The 13692-nt window shown below is 39.6% G+C and overlaps 1 protein-coding gene across 6 annotated transcripts in view; it reads right to left on the bottom strand.

Annotated features, from left to right (window-relative positions):
* Positions 1-13692, bottom strand: part of LOC111871536 (pancreatic triacylglycerol lipase) — a 92267-nt gene that overhangs the window by 17178 nt on the left and 61397 nt on the right. For all 6 annotated transcript variants that reach the window (XM_023864705.2, XM_023864739.2, XM_023864720.2 and 3 more), the window contains 5 exons: positions 12017-12176; positions 6183-6337; positions 4422-4541; positions 2834-2980; positions 768-993 (listed from right to left, as the gene is read on the bottom strand). In XM_023864705.2, the coding sequence (XP_023720473.1) occupies positions 768-993; positions 2834-2980; positions 4422-4541; positions 6183-6337; positions 12017-12152 (784 nt within the window). In that variant the 5' untranslated portion in view covers positions 12153-12176. The remainder of the gene's footprint in view (positions 1-767; positions 994-2833; positions 2981-4421; positions 4542-6182; positions 6338-12016; positions 12177-13692) is intronic.

Genomic DNA, 13692 nt, shown 5'->3' with positions numbered 1-13692 from the left:
CTTAGAACGTAATATCTCACCTCCTGCTTGAATTAGCAATTTATAACTTTTCAATTTTGCAATAGCATTTTCAAATTCAAAGGGGCTAGAATCAGGTACTAACAGCTCAGCTGTATGTATTTATATCTGCTAACATCACTGATCCTATGTAAGTTCAACAACTGAGGGAAATAGTTCTTCCACCTATTCGAAATATTGTGGGAATCTGCAAGCAGATAACATTTCCCATTATTCACTAAGTTACTTCTAGGCTGGCAACCCCTCTTAATGACATTTATTCCACTATACAGTTCTCTAATATGCTTGTTCTTACTGTTAATTGCAAGCCCATAAATTTTGTCTTTCAGATATTCCCTCTTTTTATTCCTGAAATGCCTATTGTTTTCATGTCTTATATTGTTCGGATTATCCCCATTTATTTCACTTGGCTCCTGTAACCACTGCAATTTGGCTTGTTTCCTTTGGTCTAATAATTTTGAGCATCCGGAAACTTATAAGACCAAAGGAGGGTAGCTGCAAATATATTGAATAAGCAGTTGCGGACAGCCAACAAGCGGTGATCCTGCAGCTTGGGGCTTGGGCATGGGGCCAATAACTCGTCATAAAAATAATCTTGTTACAAAAGATCACAAAAAGCCTCGGACCTAGAGGGAAATAAACCTGTCTACTGACAAAATGTGATGTCTAAACAAGGCTGACTTAAGTAATCTCCTCCCTTAATATGTATGAGATTATCAAGATTATCCACTTTATGATCCATCACTCACCTAAAAGGAAGATTGATTTTCCATCAGTGTGAATAACATCAACAAATTTTGCATCGGTGGGGTCAAGACGTACAAATGATGGCATCCCTTGGAAGTATGGTTCTGCAGGGTCCAGACCTGTTATGCGTCCCAGGCCTCTTATGCGCTCCCCAGCATAACCTGCTGTATGGGCTCCAAGACTGTGGCCTATCATGTGTACATCTGCTGGGTTCAAGCCAAAATTTGCCTAAAATGACCCAGAGAATTAGTTTCAATCCTAAAACTAATTGAATGTCAATGAAGTATATTAATTCTTTTGGGAGCATGAAATAATGGAAAATCTTCAGAAACATTAAATGGGGATTCCACTGCATTTAGGATTCTTCATGAAATGTGAAAAGATTCAGGGAAGGTTGGATCGATCCATTTACATATTTCATCCCTGAAACTATTAAACAAATCATCAGAGGAATGTCATTCTTACTTGAGACTCTCATTGCAGTGACTGTGAAGATGTCTTCTGGGTTGTTATGTCATGAGCATTGTTATTTGGCATCAGATTCTACAAGATCATATCTTAGAATTTAATTTTGATTTTCATCAATATACCTATCTATAAGCTACAAATAAGTCTTTTACTGAGTTCCTTAAAAACATTTTGATGTAAATCATGAATCTCCTAAAGGGCTACATATTTCATGTAAAACACTTTTAACACAATAAGTAAATAACCAAATGTAACAGAAAACAATTTCTGGTTGCATACAATGTCATACAGTATTTTTGCAACAGTGTGTTTGCATCTGCAATGAATGCCATTTAGGAGTTTAAAATATCAAGGAAAGCAAATGGAAAATACTGCAATATTATGCACATCTTTCCATACTTGCATGTGGCAATGGTACATAAATTTCTCAGTAAATAAATGCCAGTGTATGTTAAGTATTTTTTAGATAAAAAAGTATCAATGAAAACATACAGAATTCAGGACAATGCATTTGTATGCTTCCTTTTGTAAGAGAATGACCCCTTTAATCAAGCTGGCTTTTTAATGATGCCATTACTTAAATTATATGGTATCTGATGACAGGATGATTAATGTATGTGGAGTAGGTAATGGAATGAGACCTGGTGCTCATTTTTCCACCACAAATCTCACATTACCTGACATGGGATTGAACTCAGGCCATCACAGTGCGGAATACCTATATATCATAAACGAACTCACTGATAAAGGATACTACATTCTGGGATGTGACACCATGTAGTCTGAGAGATATTTACTAACATTTCAGAGAATCATACTGCTCCATTATCAGGGTGGAAGAGTAAACTGTACTGAACTGAGCATAATGGGTGGAACCAAGATAGTTTCTCCATGTTAGAAGGCCACTAGCAAACTGCTGTTCTGGTAAATATCAAAGTACATAATATTATATTTGGTCATTCCATTGCATTGATGTATCACTCACTCATTCACATCTGTCTTTAAGGCACAGTCGCTCTTCTAATTTAAAATAATATTAAAATCACACTAATTGCTACATGTTTCAGCCCTACTTGGCATCTTCAGGTAATTGTTCACTTTTTGAAAACCATCACAGTGCACTAGATAGTAAGTCAATATATTTCAGTACTGCTGCATATCGCTGTTCACACTAAATTGTGTTTGTTTGAGAATAAAACTCTGCCTCCGTTCAAAATTATTTTCCTTTTTCTCATCCAAGTTTGCACCCCATTCATATATATGTTTTCACTATTTGGGTGTATGTCTCTTGTACACAATTATATAAAACTGTGTACAAGGAAAATATGCCCAACTAGTGAGAGCAGTTTTAAGTTACATTAAAGATGGAGGTGAATGATTGATGATCAAAGTACATGATGTCATATCCCAGAAGACAGAAATTATCTTAGCCCACATTGTGAGAACCTCATATCTGACATACTAATAAATCTTTCAGAATTCCAGCAATAACATACTTGTACATCAATTCTGATTTATCTTATGTTAAAAACCATCATTTTCCCCAGTTTATCATATTAACAAGTAGCTGCATTCATTCATTCATTCATTCATTCATTACCTGTAGATGGTTGACCAAGTATGCCAATTCAAGGCCAACAAGTCTAGTGTTTGCTGTTGCCTGAGTGTACAATGGCAAGGAGCCACCAGCCCAGTCTACTGCCACAATATTCCAATCCGCATGCTTAAGGAGTTCCTTCCGCATCTCCTGCAAAGATCAGGAACTGATGTCTTACAAAATAATTGTAATTATTACAAAGTTATTCCTATTTGTATTCAGGCAGTAGATTTAAAAATGTTGGCATGGACTCCAAGTATCTTAAATAAGATTTCCTGTTACTTACATAAGAAATTGGCCTAACTGCTGGCCCTTGCACCACGAACTTTGGTGATTTATTGTGCATACTCCACTATTTTAACCTTTCAACAATCCTACACTATGAATAAAGTGCAGGATTCTGTTTATAGCAGTGTCATGAAAGTTGTGTGGCTCCATAAAATAGTGGCCCTGGAGAAGAAATCTGAAGTAAGCTGGCCTCACGCTTGCATAGAATGTGTGTGGCTGATTCATCTTTTTCTAAGCACCTTTTGCAAATAGGACTATCTATCAATTCCATTTTGAGATGGTGTCCTTTTTGGGTGACAGTGTCCTTGAATTAGTTCTGCCGCTTATCATAACAGGTTTCTGTCTAAATTTTACACTTCCTTGGTCCTTCTGGCAGAGGATCCTTGTGTCAGTCTCTTTGCCTGTTTGAGTCCTGTTTAGGATTCCCAGTGTCTTCTTATGGTCTCTGTTTGCTTAGTCCCTTACAGCTTTCTTGGCAACTACTACTGAAATGCCGCAAGCTAGTTTAGGTTACACTCATTACCCGGCGCCCATATCAGTTGAACACTGTTATATTTAGCCAATTGAACAGGGGATTTATGGTAATCCCAAACCAATTTTGAGTTGATTTGATAATTGTAAAATGGTTTAATTGCAGCTGTCTGATAGAATGAAGATGTTATTTCTATAGCTCTTATCTAGGTTCACTGTAAAAGTAAGAGTTATGATTATAATAATTCAATGAATATCCTGGCTTGGCAGAAATTCCAATGTATCAGAACATTTGTTTATATTAACATGGCAAAAATTATCATAAAAATGGTATTCAAAACCACATTTCCTGTTGACTGGCATCGCTGGAAAGAAGAACATGTAACTTTCTAATACTATTTTTTGTTGCTAGGGGGGTGGAACTAAGTCCTTTGTACTGTGGCCACTTCTGGCCTATTTTACCAGCCCCAGATGATAGGTGAGGGTGGTTATGGAGCAATTGGTGGAATAAAAATTGGCAAGGGAAACCGAAGTACTCGGAGAAAACCTGCCCCAGCGCCACTTTATCCACCACAAATCCCGCTTGACCAGACGGGGGATCGAACCCGGGCCACTGCGGTGGGAAGCCAGCGACTAACCGCTTGAGCTATGGTGTGGCCCTTTCTAATACTAACTCTGTGTGCTGATATTAATGTGTCAAACTTTCTGACAAAATTGAAATATTCATCAGCTTTCCAACAGGCCTTAGAATTAGACCAAATCAGTCAAATTAAATTTTTTCTAAGAAATAGATGTTGACATTTCGTAATTGTAATTAAAACTGCATAATTACCTTGACCCAGTTGCTGAGTGGTGTGTCAATAAATCCATGAATTATGAATTTAGTTTCTTTCCTGGGATCAAAGTTGGATTTGCTTATTGTTTGATCATTCTGCGCCCTCAATACTTGGCCCTGTTAGTAAAATAATATTACCAGTGTTGGGTTTGAGGTTCTAATAATAACCGTGGTTATGAAGTACAGTATTTTGTCTTCTTGGATACAATACCACATAAACCAGTGGAAGTCAACCACTGTTTTGGACAAACATAACTCCTCCATCATCGAGGTCAAAGGGTAATCTAAGCAGCATGAAGCAGGCAACAAACAGGCTCTGCTGTTGACTTTTACTGGACTACATGGCATTATATCCCAGAAAATTGAACTGTTCATTATTACCTTTGATATATCAAGTTGGTTATTTAACAATGGTGTCAGTATTGAGACTATATAGCTTCAGTGCCAGGATGGTTAATGAATGCGGAGCAGTTGGAGGAATTAAAATTGTCATTAGAAACTGAAGTACTCAGATACAACCCACCTCAGTGCCACTTTTCCAACCAAAAATCCCATATGATCCGACCTGGTATTGAACCTGGGTCTCCATAGTTTAAGCCAGCAGCTAACCACCTGAGTGACAGTAGAGCCTATTACATTTGTTATAACCAAATCGAATAAAATACAATAAAATATTCTTAATTAAATTATTGAATTGGTACAGAAGTACATTTCAAAATTCATTGAACTAGTGGAAAATCTCACTCAAAGAGGGATAGTTTTTTATCTTCATCCTCCACCATCTCTGTTCCTTTCCTTTAACAATTTCATACCTTTATCTTGTTCCCTAATTTCTCCATTAAAAGAGTGAATTTAGTTTCAGCTCTATCTTCACATGGAACAGATTCAGAGTTGTCACCNATCTTCACATGGCACATCACCTGTGTAAGTGCATGAGAACAACGTAACACACACACATACTCAGATGATGCACAAATGCTTCCAGTGCAATTTGTTAGAGGTGAAGCACCTTTTGCCCTGAAGATATTGTAACTGTAATTTACATAGAAGTAACTACAAAGAATCCACTAACTTAAACTTGGCACCATACCTTAAAGCTAGGCATAACATCATGCTGCGGAGGAGAACTGGGAATGGAGGTGAAGCTTAACCTTCACCCAAAATACAACTGAGTCATCAGCATCACACTCAGGCTTCCTTTCTAACCACACTTTGTACATAAAAATGTTTGAGTGACTGCTTTCTGAAATACTGTAACATTTAAAACTATTAAATATGCCATACCAAGGGTCAGCACTTGTTTTATTTGGTCTTTATCACACTCTATTCGAGATGTCTATAGAGTGGACATAAATATAAGCGTGGCAGCTGAGCGTGACAAATAAACATGTATAACATCAATGAAACCATTTTATACAACATCCCTAAATACAGCATTTTGAATACCCTACATGTGTCAGCTTATTTTATGCTATCATAAGGGCTATTCCAATGGAATACCTAAGGCTACTAAACACTTTGATCAGCTGCTACAATTTATACAAAATGAGATTTTTAATGCAGTAACCATTCTTAAAAAATCCATACTATATTTCCTACAGCCATTGAAACCCTAGTCTTGAAACATATTAAATGACTGATATATTAAGGATATACGAATCTGAATATACAAAAGTAATGTAAAATTTGAGCTTTCAGAAATAAGACAGTAGCCCTGTAGATGACAACTAAAATTCTATGACTCAGATTCTTACTTACTTCTGTAGGATTTTTCCTTGTGTAGAGTACAAATCTTGTATCAATAACTTGTCTTGGTAGAGGGAACACATTAAATGGGCGGTATATGAGGTGATACCATTCTCGTGTGACATTTAGACAGCCCAGCTCTTCATAACACCGGGTCTCATTCTCAACTGTAAAGGTACCAACAACTTTAGCAGATAAATATATAATGTAAAGTTCTAATTTCTATGTTTCGCTGTGGTTATCTGAGTTGTTATGCTTCTGGGATATGAAATTTGTTATAGTCTTATGTAGGACTATTTACAGCACAGCATAAACTGGATGCATTTTTCCATGCAAATCTTACAGTAATATCAATGTGTGGGATACAAATTCTCATTTACTGTGCAAGAGACAAAATCTTGAATACAGCTGCCCTTCGCTGACCACAAGGGATCACGTTCCTAACACCATGACTGCCAATGGAACAGTTTAAATTATCAGTGTCTTGTGGGAAATTGGGGATTAGGGGAACCATAGCAGCTGATAACAATTATCAGACCTTAACTTAATTAAGAACAAAAAGCCGTGTCATAGTTCAGGTGATTAGTCCCCAGCTTCCCATCGCAGCAGTCAAGGTTCGAGCCAAGGTCAGATCATGTGGGATTTGTGGTGGACAAAGTGGCATTTGGACAGGTTAGGTCTCCTCTGCCAATTCTCATTCCACTGATTGCTCCACACTCATCATCACTAGGGACCGCATTTCAATGTAAATGCTTATTTCTTTCTTGCAACCAAAAACTATGCTCATTTGGATATACTTGTATGTATGAAATACTTAATTTCTTAAATTTTAGATATGGTTTGATGGTGCATATAAATGCATGCTGCATATTTTCTTTTTAAAATATTTAATTTTATATTCAAATTTTCAATTATCGTAATGTGCATACAATTATTCTTTTCCAGATTTGGATATGGTGCATATTTGAGTGGCAGCATTTCATCATATAAACAGCATGTTGAGGCTGGATTCATGTTTCTGATTCAATACGCTGGATGGGACTTCCTCGATCCCTTTGCTCGTGACTTGACTCATTTGCATTCCATCAAAGCGGGTGAGCAGGGATTAGTTAGAAGTGTATTAAAATGTAGCTGCTAACAATGTAATACTATTCAACCAATAATGGACTTCGTTTATTTATTTCCAAAGTCTCCATCAGGTTAGCTATGCTTCTTTATTTGGAGCTGGGTGCATTCATATTAGTGGTGACTAGTTAAATTCATGTAACTTTTTGTAGTCGTGCTGGAAGTAAAAGTAAGTTAGAAAACTATTTATGAGTATATTTTACATGCATATTTTGGAAGTTTATCATGCATAAATGGATACATATTTACGGGATCATTAGGGTATAAAAATCCAGTCCCTAATCATCACCTATCATCGGGGGCTGATACAATAGATGAAATAGTGACCAATGCACCAAGTGGACTTAGTCTCACCCCTCCCCCTTCCCCCCAAAATGAAGTTCAATGTCGTCTGATATGTGATGTTTTGTAGCCTTGTAAATACACGTAGTTCCTTGTGTTTGGAAGGGATGTGCTACCTCCATTTTCAAGATAGAAGTGCCAGACCATGACAGTCAATGTCGTCAGGTCCTCAAAGTCTCTTTTAACTAAGTTGCCTATTTCTTCACTAAACATAAAGATTGCGTAGGATATGATGTTCTCACATCAGTGGTTATGAAGTGTTCTGTCTTCTTTGATACAACATTCAATGCACTGCATGGCATTATACCCCAGATGATAGAATTCCTCATAACTAATATGTATTAACAATATACATAAAATATGACTACGAAAGAAGCACTTCAATAGTAATATGAAAGTCAGGAAACTATTTTTGGCTGTCATTAAAGTCCTACCCTAAGTAAATATATATCTCTTGATGTGTACGCCACAGATATTTTCCATGTGCGCACAAACTGAAAACTGCAGCAGCGTAAAACAAAATACATGCGTTGGCTGATGCAAATGGAAGACCGCAGATGGCGTGGAATTGCTGCACATCTTATAAGGTTCATTTTACAGTGATCAAATGAAGAGAAAATTATTCTGGGAAACAAATGTTCTGACAACTACGAATAACTGACAAGAAGAAAATGCTTTGTGATCAAAGGACAGCTTACAGCTGGTCACAGTATTTTTTTTATTGCTAGTGGAGTGGGACTAAGTCCCTTGTACTGCGGCCACTTGTGACCTATTGTACCAGCCCCAGATGATAGGTGAGGGTTACTGTGAAGCAATTGGTGGAATGAAGATTGGCAGGGGAAACGGAAGTACTCGGAGAAAACCTGCCCCAGCGCCACTTTGTCCAGCACAAATCCAACTTGACCAGACCCGGGATCGAACCCGGGCCGACGCGGTGGGAAACCAGCGATTAACCGCTTGAGCTAGTGGCCTCCGTAGTCTATGGGTAACGTTCCCACCTCATGACTCAAGTTACGCGGGTTCAAACCCGGCGGAGGTCGTGGAATTTTTAAGGGCGGAAAAATTCAGGGAACAAGTCCTCCGGGAGGGACTTTAAGTCGTGGGTCCCGTGTCGTAGATTTGCGGCATGTAAAAGATCCTCATGTCTCTAGGAGACCTCTGAGCAAAATTAGGCAAAAAGTTTCCCGCCCAAGTAGTTTCTAATGCCTCCGGTAGCTGGGGAAGTTATCGGGTACCAATGCCAGTAGAGGGCCGACCTCGCTGGCAGAAAGGGGAGATAGCGGGCGCCAGTATCAGTAGGGAATGGCGACAGTAGAAATTAAAGGGGGACGTACAATAGACTACTAGTCGCGGTGCATGGGGAAACCCACCCCCTCTATACTGAATAACTGAATGAACCGCTTGAGCTTTGGCGCGGCCTGTGGTTACAGTATCATCCGTATCGTGTGCAGGGGACCTCATCGGTTGAACTGCAGCATACTCTCAGTGAAAGTCTGCACGTATTACCAAGCTGAGCTGCTACGAATAAATAAATGGCGTCTTGGTATGAAAGTAGGTGTCGCAGGACACCAGAAGGAAAAGAGAATTTGTGATGGGCAACCACTCTCTTTCCTGAGATTTAAACCCGGAACTCCCTTAATACTAAACAGGAACACTGTCCGATCAACTGCTACGTTACACCCCACATCTTCTTGCATGAGTTGTTCTTAAGTTGTGACCAGAGTGTTTCTGCTCAAAAGCTTCTCACTTTGTGATTTCCTCCATCCTGCTATTAATCTCTCTCTCTCTCTCTTATGCCTAAGTCATAATCACGTTATTGGGAACCAACGGTATATATATATATAAATGTCCATCTGCTTCGTAACTTGTACTCTTCTCCAAGTATAATTAGAATGATTAAGTCAAGGAGGATGAGGTGGGTAGGGCATGTAGCACGAATGGGGATAGCAGGATTGCATATAGGATATTGGTGGGAAAGCCAGTAAGAAAGAGACTACTGGGAAGAGCAAGGTTTTGGTGGGTGGACAATATTAAAATGGATCTTAGATAGGATGGGATGGTATGGATTGGATTGATCTGGATCAGGATTGGGACCAGTGGAGGGCTCTTGTGAACACGGTTATGAACCTTCGGGTTCCATAAATGTTGGGAAATTCTTGACTAGTTGTACAATTGGTGGTTTCTCAAGAAGGGCTCAGCTCCATGAATGAGAGTGAATTTCCATCTGCATTGAGAAGATAGTCACAGACTCTGATCACTATCGCTTCCGGTCTAAAGCCACGGAGTTATTATTACTACTACTACTACTGTTACCGCCATCTTTAAGCCGTTTGTCTAGATATAGTGGGACCCTCAACGTCTCACAACCCTATCGGCCTTCACGGCCTGGTACACGGATGGCTTTATTTTTTTACTTTCACTACTATTACTATTATGATTATGATAGAGGACCGCCTCTGTGGTCTAGTGGTCAGAGTTCCTAGCTTCAGATCCAGAGGTCCCTGGTTCGATTCTCGGCGCTACCAGATTTACTAAGTAGTGGGTCTGGAACGGGGTTCACTCAGCCTCGTGAGGATAATTGAGGAGTTATTTCAAGGAAATAGCGGCTCCGGTCTAGAAAACCGAGGTTAACGACCATGGGAATCCGTTGCGCTGACCACGCGACACCCTCTATCCGCAAAAGTTGGCACTAACTTCGCCGAGAAGTGGCGGTCGCTCGGACGGTATAGTTCGCTTGTGGACTACAGGCCACGGAGTTTTTGTTTGTATTGTTACTGTTATTATTATTATTATTATTATTATTATTATTTCCTGAATATTCTAAATCGAGCCGTAAAAAGTTCTTCAACAGTTTAAACGTGTGTGAAAGCAAATTTTTGGCTCCCCAATCCCCGAAAAGATTCTGGAGGCGATTATTCAGATTGTGGTCTTATGGGTTATGACACCGTGCAGTCTTGCACGTGGATACTAATATTTCCTACGAAAAAATGTTAAGTCTTGTAGGTGGATACCAACGCCGCCTCCATCTTTGGCCTTGAAAATGGAAGCAAAATTTTCCTACAAAACGTTGGTGTTCACCTACAAGTTTGCATGGTCTCACGACCCACAAGACAACAGTCTGAATACATACGTCCTACTGTCTCGTTTGTTAATTATTTGAGTCACGTTATTAGCCCCCCCCCCAAATGCTTCTCTCCTTCGTGATTTTCGGGCTCTCGTCAATGTCGCAGTAACAAATGCACCCAGAAATACAATGTATTTACCTTACTATTGCGTATAACATTGCTTCGTTCAGTTCTCCCACTCCTGTGTTTCTGTTCTGGCTGATTGCTGTATGGTTTTGTGGTGGACTAGAAGTATAGCTCCGAAGCACATGAAAGTTTTGCAGGGAAGTCACTTGATAGACTTGCAGTTAGAAAACGAAGACGTAGGAGGATAACATTAAAATGCACTTATGTGAGATAAACAGCGCGGAAGGTTGAGAGCTGGAATTGACTGGCTCAAGACCATGTCCAATGGTGTGCTTTGTTTGGTGGTGTTTGACCTATGGGTTCTACTGCCAGACAGTGTAACGATGTTGTGAAGTGTACTGTTGAACTGCATGCACTCACTCACTCACTCACTCACTCACTCACTCACTCCTGGAGTTGAGCCCTTCTTGAGAAGCTGCAAAAGGTGCAACTACTCAAGAACTTCCCAGCATTTTTTGGACCCCGAAGGTTCATTACCGTGTTCACAACAGCCCTCCAGCGGTCCCTATCCTGAGCCAAATCAATCCAATCCATACCATCCCATCCTATCTCTCTGAGATCGGTTTTAAAATTGTCCACCTATCTACGCCTAGGTGTTCCCAGTGGTCTCTTTCATTCTGGTTTTCCCACCAATTTCCTATATGCATTTCTTCTTTCTACCATTCGTGCTACATGCCCTGTCCATCTCATCCTCCTTGACTTAATCATTCTAATTAAGCTTGAAGAAGCGTACAACTTATAAAGCTCCTCCTACCTCTATTCTTGGTATGCTACGTACATTAGCTTCACGAACGTCCAAACTCTTGCTAAGTGATTTTACACGACGGAGCAGGTTGGTGTATTCTTAACGCTTCAAATTCGGAAGGAACTCTTATCTGAATGTCGGCCTGGACACCAACTATCCCGACTGGGAATTTTCGTGGTTCGATAAGTTCCTTTAAAAAAATCCGTCAAAATGTGTCTCTTAGCACAAGGCTGCTTCTTTTCAAATCCTTTCCAGTCGAATCATTCTAACATTCAACGCTATATAGTCTTGATAATGGCAGAGTCTTGATAAAAGAGACAACAAGTTAGATATGACACTTTCCCCTCCATAAAAAATCGCGCATTGTTTTTTGTGCCACTTACACGGAAGCCACGGAATGTTGACTTGCAGGCGGTCGGAGCGCCCCCAGTCCAGGAGTCCGGTGGTGCTCAAGCGGACCGTGGCTGATACGAGCACCACCGCCAGCCAAGTTCGGCATCCTGCACGGGATATCGCCATTTGTCAGCTCGTCACTGTCGAAATCTGCAGGAATACAATACAGCGTCTATCAGTACAAGTGTGATATGAATGTCTGGTAGCCATTTTGAAAGTTCTTCAAAATGGTTGGAACGGACCAGTGAAATCTAAAACGTGCAGATGATGATGACGATGATGATGTCCACGACGTCTTCTAAATATATCAATGTCAATTGTGAGTGTTGCTGCGACGTGAAATCTGGAAAATCAAGTCTGTTTATGAGGTAGGAATATCATACATAAGAGGTACAAGAAATTCTTGAAGAAGTAATCACCTAATTTTCCTTGATGCTACACTTGCCGCATAGAAAACAAAATAACTATGTGAATACACAGACAGACACACGGACAGCAAAGTTATCTTATAAGACCCCATTTATTGTTTCAAGATAGGGAATATAAGCTAGTAACATTGAAACCCATGTTGGCCACCTGTGATTCCATTTAAGCGCGACGAATTTAAGCATATAGACAACTCGCAGAAGATAATTAAAATATTTAATAGATCCCTTCCTTGGCTGGAATCCAAGTGGAATCTAACCCATTCAAGTACTCACTCCATACTTGTTTTAAAAAAGTTTCAAGAAATGTTAGAAACTGAATCTGGATATATCAGTTCTTTTTATTAGATTGCGGGCCATAAACTTCTCTAATTTGGAATTAAAGACGTTTTTCTCACGTTGGGGTTTATGGCTTGTCTGCGAGTGCTATCAGAGTGTCGCCTTGAAGATGCCGCACACCATGGAAGGGAACATTAACCCTCATTTCACGCCGCCCCTGTGTCCTCCAAGATGAGTCTTCAAAGAGATTCCGAGGAGAAATGGCAACACAGGACTTGGATTCTGGACATGGAAATAGCCGGGTGTTCAGTACACACAAGTGATTCGGATCCTAGTTTGCAGCGCATCTGGTCAGTGGCTCCGATCTGAAGGAGCGCAGAAATTTTCCAAATTACACGTACTTTGATGGCCACGAGGGGAACCTTCTACGTAAACATTGACATATATTCTAAATAAATCAATTCAATTCCAGGCACAACTAGTCTGACGTTTCGTAATAACCGCGTCTAACTGAAGTGTGGATAATTATTAAAGCGACATTCCTTTATTACTCAAATTAATACAGTATATACCAAAGGTAGCTGTGACTCTAATCGTGACTTATTTGTAACTAGTTAATTGTATAAACTTCACATTACGAACTCGGTTCTTTGTTTACGCTGCTATCCAATGCAGTTTATACGCCCTGAGGACTAAGCTGATGTGTCCAATTTAATTTCAGTCCCAACTGGTTTTCCTGGACATTTCTAATGGCATATTCTAAAGCAAAGTTGAAAAGCAGTGGCTATAAAGCATCTCCTTGTTTTAGACCATTCAGGATAAGGAAATTATGGAACAAATATTTACCTACACGGACTTTACTATACGTTTCGTTTAAACACATTTTAATCAACCTAACTAGTTTCATGGGTACCCAGAACTCTATCAGAATATTGTACGATACTTCCTCCCTTCCCTTGAAG

This window comes from Cryptotermes secundus, unplaced genomic scaffold (genome assembly GCF_002891405.2).
Source record: "Cryptotermes secundus unplaced genomic scaffold, Csec_1.0 scaffold152, whole genome shotgun sequence".
Classification (NCBI taxonomy): Eukaryota; Metazoa; Arthropoda; class Insecta; order Blattodea; family Kalotermitidae; genus Cryptotermes; species Cryptotermes secundus.
Note: the sequence above shows the minus strand (reverse complement) of the source record. Positions and strands in the feature narration are given on the sequence as shown.